We start from the raw sequence: 13,656 nt of genomic DNA on the forward strand, positions 1-13,656 counted from the left end.
GGCACTGAAAAAAGTGACTTATGACCATTTTTCACACTTACGACTGTTGCAGCATCCCCACAGTCATGAGAGGCCAGGCGAGAAGATGCGTGCCTCGATGTGTGTGATATTGAGTTGGTCACACCCAGCCAATAACGTGACCACCAAGCCACGGCCACCAACTAAGCCACGGCCACAGAACTGGTTGTTAAAAAATTTGAATCCCACCCCTGATAGCAATACAGCCTTACTAAATAGTTTGACAGTGTTGTGGGAATTAGTTGTTTACCAGAGGGATGGCATGTTGGGGGGGCGGGGGCGGAGGAACTGTCCTTGCGTCTAGTTGTTCTGGTGTGCAGGGCTCTATAGCATCATTTTGAGGGTAGGAGTGGAAACAGTTTATGTCCGGGATGTGAGGGGTCTGTAGATATTTTCACAGCCCTCTTTTTGACTCGTGCAGTATACAGGTCCTCGATGGAAGGCAGGTGGGTAGTAATTGTTTTTTCTGCAGTTCTAATTATCCTCTGAAGTCTGTGTCTGTCTTGTTGGGTTGCAGAACCAAACCAGACGGTTATAGAGGTGCAGATGACAGACTCAATAATTCCTTTGTAGAACTGTATCAGCAGCTCCTTGGGCAGTTTGAGCTTTCTGAGTTGGCACACAAAGAACATTCTTAGTTGTGCTTTTTTGATGATGTTTTTGGTGTTAGGTGTCCGTTTTAAGTCTTGAGATATTATAGAACCTAGAAACTTGAAGGTCTCTACTGTCAATACTGTGTTGTCTAGTATTGTTAAGAGGTGATAGTATAGGAGGGTTTCTCCTAAAATCTACCACCATTTCTACGGTTTGGAGTGTAGGAAAAAAATTACCTGTATTCTGAACCAGCTGTAGCTTCCAAGGGGCAGCCCCACGTGGAATGCTTTGCAATAATCTACTACAAAGTTACCCTGATCCCTCTTTTAACTCTGCTCCCAGATTCTGCCACTTTTTCCCCTACAGAATCGCAGGCTGAAAGCTTGACCATGCCATGGCCAACTCTGGACCTCCTTTTGAGAAGTCCAACTCAGAATGGATCTGTGTGACTTTATAGGGCAAATGTTTAGAGAAGGGGTCCCCAACCCCAGTCCGTGGAATGGCACCGGTCCACAGCATGCCAGCAACTGGGCCACACAAACAAGCAAAGCCCCACCCATGGGATGCAGGCAGCACACGAAACCGTACCCCCTCTGGTCCACGGAAAAGCCTTTCTCCACGGAACTGGTGCCTGTTTAGTTTAGTTTACTTTATTGTCATTGCACCTCGTACAACAAAATCAAACACCATCTTCAGTGCACATCATAACCATGACCATGAAAATAAAACACAAACACACATCCTTCATACTCCACACATTGAACCGAAAACCCTTGACGCTGCACCAATACTATACAGCAGAATTCAATAGAGTTACTGCCCTCGGATAGAAGCTGTTTTTCAGCCTATTTGTCCTTGTTTTTATTATTCTGTACCATCTGCCAGATGGTAATAGTTCAAAAAAAGGGTGCCCAGGATGAGATGCCCCAAAGATTGGGGGCCACTGGTTTGGAATAGGGGTGTCAAACTCAATGTCATCAGGGTTGTGTTTGACCTGGGGGGGGGGGAGGCGTGGCCAGGGTGGCCGTGGCCAGCTCAACGTCATTCGTGTTGGGGCACCTGTGGTGGCCAGAGCGCTCTGCCAGCAAAAACGGCCTCCCGAGCTCCATTTTTGGCTGTGATGGCCTCCTGCAGCCCTCTGCAAGCCAAAACATAGCTCGGGAATGATGCCCACAGCCCTTGCATATTCCATTTTCAGCCTCCTGCAACCCTCTGCCAGTGAAAAACGGAACTCAGGAGGGCCCCTTGCAACCCTTCCAAGCTCCATTTTCGCTGGCAGAGGCACCACGGATCGGTCCTTCGCTGTTTCCAAGGCAGCCCCACAGTCCAGATCTAAGAACCCTGCGGGCCAGTTTGACATCCCTGGTTTAGAGCATTCATCACAGCAACTCTTGTGTGTGGTGACAACCTATCAACAAGGTACCTTGAACCAGAGGTGGTATTCAGCAGGTTCTGACCAGTTCTGGAGAACCGGTAGCGGAAATTTTGAGTAGTTCGGAGAACTGCAAATACCACGTCTGACTGGCCCCACCCCCATCTCTTGTCTCCCTCCTGAGTCCCAGCTGATCGGCTGAGTTTCCTTTGGTTGCCCTGCACAGGAGAACAGAGCTGGAAAGCAGGTTAGTGGGCTGGGGAGGGAATGGGATTTTGCAGTAAACTTTCCCCTGGAGTAGGGAGGGAATGGATTTTACAGTATCCTTCCCCTGCATGCCCACCAAGCCACGCCCACCAAGCCATGCCATGCCCACCAAGCCATGCCCACCAAGCCACGCCCACAGAACCGGTAGTAAAAACAATTTAATCCCACCACTGCCTTGAACGTTCTTAACCTCTACCTCCAATCTCCTCCTTTCTCTCCATCAGGGATAAGAAAGGAGCAACTGCATTCTGGCCTGCCAGCTAAAGATCTCCTTCTCAGGCCCTTAAGTATCACTTTAATCCATCCTCTCTCGAATTTTGTACACTAGAAGAACCCTTAAAATAGTTTCCAACTCATGCAACCCTGCATAAATACTGCATCTACAATTCGGAGCATATTCAGCATGACCAGTAAGTTGAAAATATAATAATTATATAATAAAATAAAGGAATTAACTTGATTTAATAATGAAACAGAATGACGTTATAATATATATATATTTGCGAATAAGCCCACCCAGGTAAGACGACCCTTCAAACTTTTAATGAGATAGTTTGAAAAATGTGACACCCAGCTCAAAATGTTCATACCTTTTAATTTTTTACAGTCAGCTTATCTGCAGGTGGTGCATTTTTCATGGTACTTGTGTTAAAAAAAAATCAGGGTCTGCTTATTTGTGGATGAGCTCTATAAGCAATATATGGCAGTGTTTTCCAACTTTGACCACCTGAAGACGTGTAGACTTCAACTCCCAGAATTCCCCAACCAGCATGGGTGTGCTTTTGCTGAAAACTGGAAATAAATGTCATTTTTTTTGGTAAAACTGTCATCAACTGCAGTCATGGAACTATGGAACACTGCTGCAAATGTGACTCTGTGGCCAAGCACCCAAAATGCAGTCACGTGGCCACGGGGGGCAGGGGGGAACCATCAGATTTTTGAATCCGGGTCATTAGTGCCCCCCCCCATGTGGGTTCATCAGAAGTTTGAACAGTTGCTAAGCAACCAGACATCAGTTGAGCACTACCTGTATAGGAGATTACCAGCATTAACCTGTGCATATTTATTCAAAGGTCAACTCTGTAATGAGGATTGCTCCCAAGAAAATATTTTTAGATTGCTTCTCACTTTATATAAAGAGCGATGTGGCCTGAGGCGGATTTCCTCACCAAATTGTTTTGCAGATTATGAACTTCAATTCCCAGAATTCTCAGAAATTGCCTCATTGGATCAGGAATTCTGGGAATTGAAGTGTATATATTTGGAAAGGGCCCAAGATGGAGAAGGCTGGCAGAGAGGTTAGAAATACTTAGAACATGATCTAAAAAGCGTAGAACTGAGCTGGGATCATTTTGTGATTTTTTTTTTCTGAAAAAAAAAATTCAAATAAATATAAATACAATTGGGAAGGGCTTTTAGAGATCATCCAACCCAGATTGGATCCAACCCAAAATGGATTACAGCATCTTTGACAAATGAATGTCCAACTCTTGTTTAGAACAATCTTTCTCAAACTTGGCAACTAGTGGACAGAATCCTGGTTGGGGAATTCTGGGAGTTGAAGTCCTCACATCTTAAAGTTGCCAAGGTTAATAAATTCCGATTTATTTATTTGTATCTCACGTTTATTGTTTTTACAAATAACTCAACATAACGAACATATCCAATACGTTTCCCCCCTCCCATTTTCCCCACAACAACAACCCTGTGAGGTGGTTTGGGCTGAGAGAGAGAGTGACTAAAGTTTAGAGACATCAGGCAGAGAATTCATTACTTCATTTGGCAGCCTGGCTGTTGTACATTCAGAAACTTTATCCTGATGACTAGTTGGGTCACCTTGCAGTTTTGGTTCTGGTCTTACCCTCTGTCTAGCATAATGTTTCCATTTTTAACAACCTTGGTAAGAAATGCCTTACTAAGAATGACCTTCTTACTAATAATTGAGGCCTGCAATACATAATTTTATTAAGTGTTTCTGGGAAACATCTACTCAGCTAGGCAAATCCTATCCCACAATATTCTTTCGTTATTATTGCAACAGTCCATTTCCAATCCATAATCTCCAAGTATGCTCAATCCTTTGGGAATTGCACTAAAGGTGTCTTCCATAACTATCTAGGATTGTCCTCCTCTTTTAAAGATATAGGATGTCTTCTTCTATGGGCTTTAAATTTTTTAACAACTGGTTCTCTGGTTGGGTAGGCGTGGCTGGCTGGTCATGTGACTGGGTGGGTGACATCAGTCATCACACCCAGCCCTGCCTCTCAGCCACTCACCTCAAAGGCAGAGGTAATCCCACCACTGGCTGCTCCTGGCCCTGCCAATTTTTTTTCCATGCTGTTTTGCAGGCCTTTTTCAGGCCATTTTTGGGCCATACTCAGGCTGTTTTTTAAACCGTTTTTGGCCCCCAAAACGGCCAAAACAGCCCCAAAACGGCTTTTTTAATGCCATTTTTGGCCCTGAAAACAGCCTGAAAAACAGCCTAAAAATGAGCGGGAGCGGGTCCAGCCAATGGTGGGATTTGCCAAACTGCGCATAATCTTAACTACCAGTTTGCCCGAACCGGTGCAAACCGGCAGCAGCCCATCTCTGGTTGTCTTTGCTTAACAACTGCCTGTTAAGTGACTGTCTGAAGTTACGATGGCACCGAAAAACAGTCCCAGTTCTGGTTTTACGACTAGTTCTTCCACTTATGCCCATCCCTGCTGGCTCATGCTCAAGATTTGAACCCTTCACAAAAAGCAGAATCAATGGAGAAGCCCTTCGTAAAGCTGCAAGTCACCATTACATAGTGACTCACTCAACCACCCACACAACTGCTTAATGACCAAATGGGAAGAGATGCCATTAAGTCTATCAGAGCCACATAATGTTTTACTCTCAGTGACCATGTTGATTAGAGATGAGACTTCTGGTTCCAACTGTGGTCACTACCTCTACTTTGTGCTTCTGGAAAAGTTCAGATTCCTTAAGATAGGGAAGAGGCCTCTCTGAGGACTTTATTTGGGTGCAGTGACGCTGGTTTGAGTACATTAGGATCAAGCTCAAATAAAACACAACGGCAAAATTGAGCAAGTTCAGAGAAAAATCACCAAGCTGATGAAGGATCTGAGACCAACCTTATAATCACTCGTTTAGTGACCAAAGTTACAATGGCACTGAAAAAAGTGACATGATCATTTTTCACACTTTGCAGCATCCCATGGTCACGTGATCAAAATTTGGGTCATATTTGTGATGGTTGCGTTATCCTGGGGTCAAAGGGTCACTTTTTGCAACCTTCTGATGAGCAAAGTCAATAGGGAAGCCGGATAAATTTAACAACTGTGTTACTAACTGAACAATTGCAGTGATTCACTTAACATCTGTGGAAAGAAAGGTCATAAAATGGGGGCAAAACTCACTTAACAACTGTCTCATTTAGCAATAGAAATTTTAGGCTCAATTGAGGTCATAAGTTCAGGATTACCTATATTTATTTCCTGATTTAGATACTGATAATAATAACAGATATTCAGAGTTGGAAGGGACCTTATAAGTCATCTAGTCCAATCCCCCACCCAAGCGGGAGACCCTACACCATTTCTGACAAATGGCAGTCCAATCTCTTCTTGAAAGTCTCAACTGATGGCGCTCCCACAACTTCCGAGGGCAACTTCTGTTCCATTGGTTGATTGTTCTCCCTGTCAGAAAGTTTATCCTTATTTCCAGGTTAAATCTCTCCTTGTTCAGTTTCCATCCATTATTCCTTGTCTGGCCTTCGGGTGCTTTGGAGAATAGCTTGACCTCTTCCTCTCTGTGGCAGCCCCTCAAATATTGGAAGGCTGCTATCCTGTCTCCCCTGGTCCTTCTCTTCACTAGACTAGCCATGCCCAGTTCCTGCAACCGTTCTTCATATGTTTTAGTCTCCAGTCCCTTAATCATCCTGGTTGCTCTTCTCTGTACTTTTTCTAGAGTCTCAACATCTATTTTTATAATGTGGTGGCCAAAACTGGATGCAGTCCTTAGGTGTGTGGTCTTACTAAGACTTTATTAGAGTGCTATTAGTACCACCCTTGATCTCGATTGTATCCCTCTGTTAATGCAACTTAGGATTTGCATTAGATGTTTTTAACTGATTTGATTTAGAAAGCACCCAACTCCATAAAACTATGTGGTATCAACATCAAGATGATGATGTTATTATTATGGTAGAGATTAATAGTAAAAAATTAAAAAATATATAGTAACAAAAAAACCTCACAGGCAACACACACTGGTAAAGCTAAACGAAAATGCCATTTATAATTGAAACCAACAATATCAATAAGAACAAAGCAAACAACACGGCAAAACAACACGGCAAAAGCAAACAAATCTAATACCCTGTTTCTCCAACAATACAGCCTCCCCCAATAGGAAGTCCCAGCATATTTTATAGGCATGAAATGAAATTAAGCCCCTCCCCCCAAAATTAAGGCCTATATTAAAACATGCGAAATTGAGGGAATGGTGGGGGGGGCTTGCCATTAGGAAGTACTTTTGTTGCACACCCAGGTATGGTGCTGCCTGCGTTGACCCCGATACGAAGTGCCCCACCAACGCCAAGGTCAACATCCAAGCCGTCGCTGCCCGCCCGCCCAAAGATGGGGGGAAATTAAGTCACCCCCGAAAAGACAGCCTAGCCATTTTTTCGGGACTCAAAAAAAAAAAAAAAAAGACCCGGCCTTATTATATGAGAAACACGGTAGCTACTGCATTTTGCAGGAGAGGCTTATATATCATCCTGGAAAAAAGCCAATTTTTTAAAGTTTTCCTAAAGAGTAAAATAGACAAGGCCAACCAAATTTTAAGGAGCAGGCGGAGAATTTTCCAAAGAAAACACCTCCTAAATCCCACCGGTAACAGTCCTTCTGGTTGGAAACCTGGAACCCATTCTGTTAATTTAATGTATATGCAGAATTTAACTGCAGCATAACCACACACACACACAAAGTCTAACAGGGGATATGATAGCAATCTTCAAATATCTGATACCTCATCATACAGAATAGGTAACGGACAAAGATTAGAATAATTGAGTTTAAACTAGTCTCCAACTTTTGATTTTATAATTCGACAGCATCTTAAAACGTTATGCAGTATTATTCTCCTGTATCAGATGAGGTTTAAATTCAACATGCATTCAACATTGCTTTTTTTTTTTTTACATTGTTAAGTCATTCAGAGATCACCTTGTGGTGAGATAAGTGGCAAATAAATTTAATTAAATAAATTATCTAGATCAGTGTTTCTCACATGATCCTAGGACCGGAATTTTGATCATTGGACCATGGGGATACCACAACTGTTGTAACTACCAGTACGAGCCCCAGTTATTAAGTCATTTTTTCAGTGTGGCTGTAAATTCAAGCGGTTGCTAAAAATGAATGGTTGTTAAGTCAATGACGACTTATATACAGTTATGAATGAAAGCTATTAAATGTTTCATTTTGACAAATCCATCATATCGGTACTTGCTGCTTTATCACAGATAAAATAGTATTAAAAGTATTATTCGCTAGGAGGCAATCAGAGTCAGGATCTAAATTTTAATTTTAATTTCTATCACGTTTCATGTGTTTAACCACATTATAGAGCAGGGCAGAAGTGGTATTCAGCAGGTTCTGACCAGTTCTGGAGAACCAGTAGCGGAAATTTTGAGTAGTTTGGAGAACCGGCAAATACCACCTCTGACTGGCTCCGCTCCCATCTCTTCTCTGCCTCCCATTGAGTCCCAGCCAATCGGCTGGGTCTTCTTTGGTTGCCCTGCACAGGAGAACGAAGCTGGAAAGCAGGTTAGTGGGCTGTGGAGGGAATGGGGATTTTACAGTAAACTTCCCCTGCCACGCCCACCAAGCCATGCCCACCAAGCCACACCCACATAACCGGTAGTAAAAATATTTGAATCCCAGCACTGGAGCAGGGGTGTCAAACTGGCGGCCTGCGGGCCAGATGCATCACATGCAGGCCACACCCACCCCAGCTCCGCGAAGGGGAAAAGTGTCACGAATACTTCATGTGACGGCAATGTGATGGCGCCAGTTTGACTCCTGTGTTATAGAGCCAAGCTTCCAACATAATAATTAAGGTGTTGAAGTAGGAATAGAGCAGAGGTGTCAAATTGGATTTCTTCAAGGGTCGGATCAGCATAGTTCTCCTCCACGGGCCAGGGAGGGGGGGAAGGGCTGTGAGATGGGCTTGATGGCCTCCTGCAGCACCCTGCCGGCCAAAACGGGGGCATAGGGCCCACCGCACGCAACCCGTTTTGGCCAGCAAGAGGCTGTCCAGCCTGAAAACAGGGCTCTTACCCCACGCCTCCTTTTCACTAGCCAAGGCCTTTGCGGGCCAGATTTAAGCACCATGAGGGCCGGATCCAGCCCGCAGGCCTTGAGTTTAAACACCCCTGGGATAGAGGAATCTAGTTCTCCAATCCCTCTTCGGGCTGGAATCACCCTGTGTGACTTTGGGCCAGTCCCTTTCTCGGCAAAATCTACTTCATAGGGTTATAGCTGTGGAGATAAAATCAGAGAAGCGAATCTTATACATGCTATGGGATAAGCAGGGTGGCAATCTAATAAATGAATCAATATTCTGATTACAGGTTTCATGATTATAAACCTTGCTTGATATTAATTAGTTTGATGCAATGACAATGCTCTCTGACCTTGGTTGTTTTCTTGCTGACGTTTCATTACCCGAACTAGGTAACATCATCAGTGCTAGAAGGGAGTGGGGTTTATATAAAATGAGAACCAGCTCCACTCCCTACTAACACTGATGATATTACCTAGTTTGGTAATGAAAGGTCTATAAGAAAACAGCCAAATGTTTACTGTTGGTTAGTTTTGCAGTTCCTTGATTGGGGTATTGTTTAGTTGTTTGTTGGTCTGATGTTAACCTTGGAGATAAACTATGCTCATCTGGGTGCTAATTGCTGGTAGGGAAATGGGGAAGAAAAAAAAATACCAAAACAAACAGCTAGAAGATAAACTGAGAGCAAATTCCCACTCCTTACTAGCACTGATGATATTACCTACTCTGGTAATAAAATGTCTGCAACCAACTTCACAGACCACCAAGGACCCTTCATTTCAACCCTGAGCTTCCAATATTCCCCTTTATCTAAGGAAGGAAAATTAACAGAGGCTACATCACAGCCTTGAGACCTCCCCGATTCTTGAAATTGCAATTTTTTTTATCCACAGCAAAGTGGATATGAACCATTCTACAAGTCTGCTGGCCCATAACTGTACAAGACTCAGTGGCAATTCTATTCAACATGAACAGAAAATGTTTATTCTGTCTATAATCTCTGGGATGATCAAAAAAGAAAATGAATTAAGAAGTGGATCACCACAGGTATCGGATGAAAAGTTTTGAAACTACCGAAGACAGATTGCAGCTGGTTGAATTATAAAACCTGTGAATGTCAGAACAGAACACATGAACAGATGTTTTTACACCCAGTAGAGATCATCTGGCTTCAGGAAAGATCTTAATCAAACCACTATAGTTCACATTCCCATCACTACCCACACAGATGTTTATATATTATTTCAGTTTGGGCATTTGGGACGAACATTCAGCATATTTCATGCCAGGCCATAGAGAAAGGAGGAAAAAGAAAAAGAAAGAAAGAGAGAGAAAAGAAGGAGGAGAAATGTAGTGAAAGCGAGAGAGTGCAACAGTAAAAAGAGAAAGAGAAAAGAGAGAGAAAGGAAGAAAGATAGAAAGTCAGACAAATTTGTAGCTAATCTTGGAAATGTACTGTAATTCTCACGCATGAAAATCTTTGGGCCAGTCATTCTCTCTCAGTACAATCTACCTCACAGGGTTGTTGTGAGAAAGGCAGGAGGAGAAAAGAGAATTATGTATGCCCCCTGCCTTGAGTTACTTATAAAGTAATAAAGATGGAATAAAAATCTAATTAAATAACTTGGGACAAGCTGGATTTTCCTTGGAGCTCACCAAAAAAAAAACCCAGGTCTTTTGACTAAAAGAAAATAAAAAGAAGACAAACAGCCAGGTTAAATCACTTTGATACTGCTGTCAAAAATAGATTATGGTCCATGATCTTAAATCCCCGTTGAGGAACTAGACTCAAAGGAGACCATTTACAAGCCCATACTAGATCCTTCTCTTGATTTTTCATTCTGATCAGCAAGCAGATCTATCAAAAGGATTAAGACACTGGGGGAAAATATGCTGAGAAGGTAAATGAAAAGCTTCTCTAGCCAACTTTCCATCCTTGAAACACCTGTTGAATGATTTGTTTCCTTTACTAACAGGTCTCCCTGTTTCCTTCCAGTTTGGGCCCTTTGAAAGATCCCTTCCTCCATGGAGGTTTGAGAGCTGGGACCTTGGTCCATTCTCCCAAAATCGAGGCACCCCCTCCTCATCCTTCTGAAAGCAAAGAATGGAGGTCCTGTACCTGCAGCTCCCTAAAATCCTGAACCTCTCCTTGATCAGTAAGAAGGCCGAGATTAAGGTTTCCATATCTTTTAAGAACAGCACAATCAACTGGCTTGTGTGATCTGCTGCCGTGGGGGAGTGAGTTTGTTCTATTATACTTTATTAATTTATTTGATTCTTTTTGTTAGTCTTTATCGTTTTAAATGTGGTTTTACATTCTGTAAGCCGCCTCGAGTAGCCATGGGCAAATAGGCGGCCATATAAATCCAATCAATCAATCAATAAAATACAAGTGCAGTCAGCAAGAGGGAAGACACTTCAAAGTCTTTTTAAAGCAACTTTAAGGTGTGTGGACTTCAACTCCCAGAATTCATCAGCCACAGTCCACTCTGGGGAATTCTGGGAGTTGATGTCCACACCTCTGAAAAGTTGAGAAACACTGTTCCCTGAGGTGTGTGTGGGGGAGAGAGAGAGAGAGAGAGGGAAAACGATCTTGACTTTCCCCATTTTACTTTCCATTCAGACGTGTCTGACTACAATTTCATCATCAGCATCCGTTCCCAAACGAGCCGGCTTATTTACACAGGTTTGTTCCACCACAACTTGTACCGCTGATCCCTCTGGGGGCGGAGAACAAGATCTCTGTGGCTCTTTTCCTTGGGGCCGGATCCCATTCTTCCCACCTTTCACAAAAGCCTCCCCTTCTCTCGATCAACCCCCCCACACCCACACCCCACCCGCCTCAAAACAACCACCCTTACCCAAATTCGCCCGGTTTAGGCACCAGATGAACTATTCCAGAGCCAATGTTTTCTTTTGTTAAACCTGGAGGAGGAAAGGGGGTTTTTTTTGGATGGAGGAGGAGGAAGACGAAAAGGATCAGGAGCCGGTTGGGAGATCCCTCCGGGAGTCTTCCCCCGCCCCGATCTGGATTCCCCCGGCGCCCCTGGAGAGATCGCGCGCCAGAGACCACCTGTTTTCGATCCCCAGCAGCGGGGAGGGAGATCCGGGCGGAGTGAAAGAAAAAGCGAGAAGGAAGGAAAGAGAGGGGGGGGGACACGGGGAGGTTCCCCCTTCCTTCGGAGATCCTTGACCCCCCCCCGATCCTTCCCTAGCGCCGCCGATCCCTAAAGGGGGCGCCCTTCTCTCTCACCTGAAGGCGCCCGCGGGCCACAAGCGGGGATCTTCTCCGTGCTCTCCGGGCCTGGCGCAGCAAACGGCGGATGCTCTGGCGGGTGGCGTGGACGAGGCGGCGGGCGGGCGCTCTCCCATTCAGCGGGAGCGCATGGGTGCAAGAGCCCGGCCGCAGGCAGGCTCCTCCTGCTGCTGGTTCCCACTTTGCAAATGCAAAAGCCGCCTCCTGCTGGCTCTCCGGGGCTCCCTTCGGCGGCCACCCTCCTCCTCCGCTGGGAGCATCCCTCCTCCTCCTGCCGGGCCTGGGGCGATGGGGGGGAGGTTACTCCAGGTCAATCCCCTCTCTAACCCCTCCCCGGCCTCCCCAACCCACTTCCCCAGTCCCCGGCGCAAAGCCACACGCGCTCTCCCTATTGGCGCGGCGCACTCACCCCAAGCCGTGGGCGTCACCAATCAGGCCAGCCCTGGTGGGGGAGGAGGAGCCAATAAGGAGACGCCAGTGGCCTGAGCGGATCGCCCGGCTTGATCATTGGCTGCTGGGAGAATCCACTAGGCATAACCTTGCCGCCGCTGCTACTGCTGCTATTCGGGTCTGGATGGATGGAGCCGAGCTGGGCGTCTCCAGAAGCAGATAATAGATAATCAGAGTTGGAAGGGACCTTGTAGGTCATCTAGTCCAACCCCCTGCCCAAGCAGGAGACCCTACACCGCTTCTGACAAAGGGCAGTCCAATCTCCTCTTGAAAGTCTCCAGTGATGAAGCTCCCACAACTTCCGAGGGCAAGCGGCTGCTGCTGTTGTTGCAACCTTGGGGAACTGGCAGCAATCTGCCACCGCTGGAGCCACAGTGCATCTTTTCTGCAGATGAGGATCGGGGCTGCCACCCACTTGTGGGGGGGAGGACCATGGCTGCCCCTCCACTCCTGGAGGAGCCATGGTCCTCCCCCCCACAAGTGGGTGGCAGCCCCGAGCCTCATCTGCAGAAAAAATGCACCGTGGCAATTGCCTGGCACCAGTTTGGCTTCCTGAATGTAAAAGTGTGTGGCTTTTGGGGGGGGAGGGGAGGGTTATAAGATGCCTAATTGGCGTAGTGGTGGAAGGGGAGCCTGAGAAATAAAAAGGACATGAAATAAAGCTGTTGTGGTTGTGTTTCCGAGGCTTGAGAGCCTAGCAAGGGAGATGATTAGACTCATGTCAAGCTTGACCGACTAAATTTCCAATATCCTAGGGGGTCTTCAAACTTGACAGCTTTAAGACTGGTGGACTTTTAACTCCCAGAATTCCTCCTCCAGTCATGTTAGCTCAGGAATTCTGGGAGTTGAAGTTCACAAGTCTTCAAACTTGCCAAGTTTGAAGACCCTTGCGATAGCTGGACCTGGAGGCAGCACTGGCTCAGAGAGAAAGTCCCTACAGAGAGTGGTGCAGACAGCGGAGATGATTATAGGAAGCTCACTTCCTGTTATTCAGGATACTGCTTGTAGCTCAAAGCAGAGACCCCACACACCCGCTTCACAGTCTGTTTCTGTTGCTCTCCTCTGGGGAGGAGGTTTCAAACTATCTACAGCAGGATTACCAGATTCTGTAACAGCTTTGTTCCCTATGTTGTCCATCTGGTAAACTCGCAAGATTCGCTTCTCTCGCCATGTACATATATGCATCCAAACTAGACTGTATTGTTTCTGTGTCATATATGTGCATAAATGCAAAATTTTGTATTTATTTATTTAGCCATATGTATGTAGTGTATGTTGGAGGTGGTGACCTTTTGAGAGATGTATGCACTGAAATTACATTTTAATATATGCCAAGTAGAGTACATATAAAGTGACAATAAAGTTA

The 13,656-nt window shown here is 45.2% G+C and overlaps 1 protein-coding gene across 4 annotated transcripts in view; it reads right to left on the minus strand.

The window, feature by feature from the left end:
- Nucleotides 1-12,164, minus strand: part of ACACA (acetyl-CoA carboxylase alpha) — a 277,236-nt gene extending 265,072 nt beyond the window's left edge. For all 4 annotated transcript variants that reach the window (XM_087956715.1, XM_087956703.1, XM_087956708.1 and 1 more), the window contains exon 1: nucleotides 11,838-12,164. In XM_087956715.1, coding sequence (XP_087812841.1) covers nucleotides 11,838-11,956 — 119 coding nt within the window. In that variant the 5' untranslated portion in view covers nucleotides 11,957-12,164. The remainder of the gene's footprint in view (nucleotides 1-11,837) is intronic.
- Nucleotides 12,165-13,656: the final 1,492 nt, after the last annotated feature.

Source organism: Notechis scutatus, chromosome 1, assembly GCF_049901735.1.
Source record: "Notechis scutatus isolate UNSWTSFEM ecotype Mainland chromosome 1, rNotScu1.2, whole genome shotgun sequence".
Taxonomy (NCBI): domain Eukaryota; kingdom Metazoa; phylum Chordata; class Lepidosauria; order Squamata; family Elapidae; genus Notechis; species Notechis scutatus.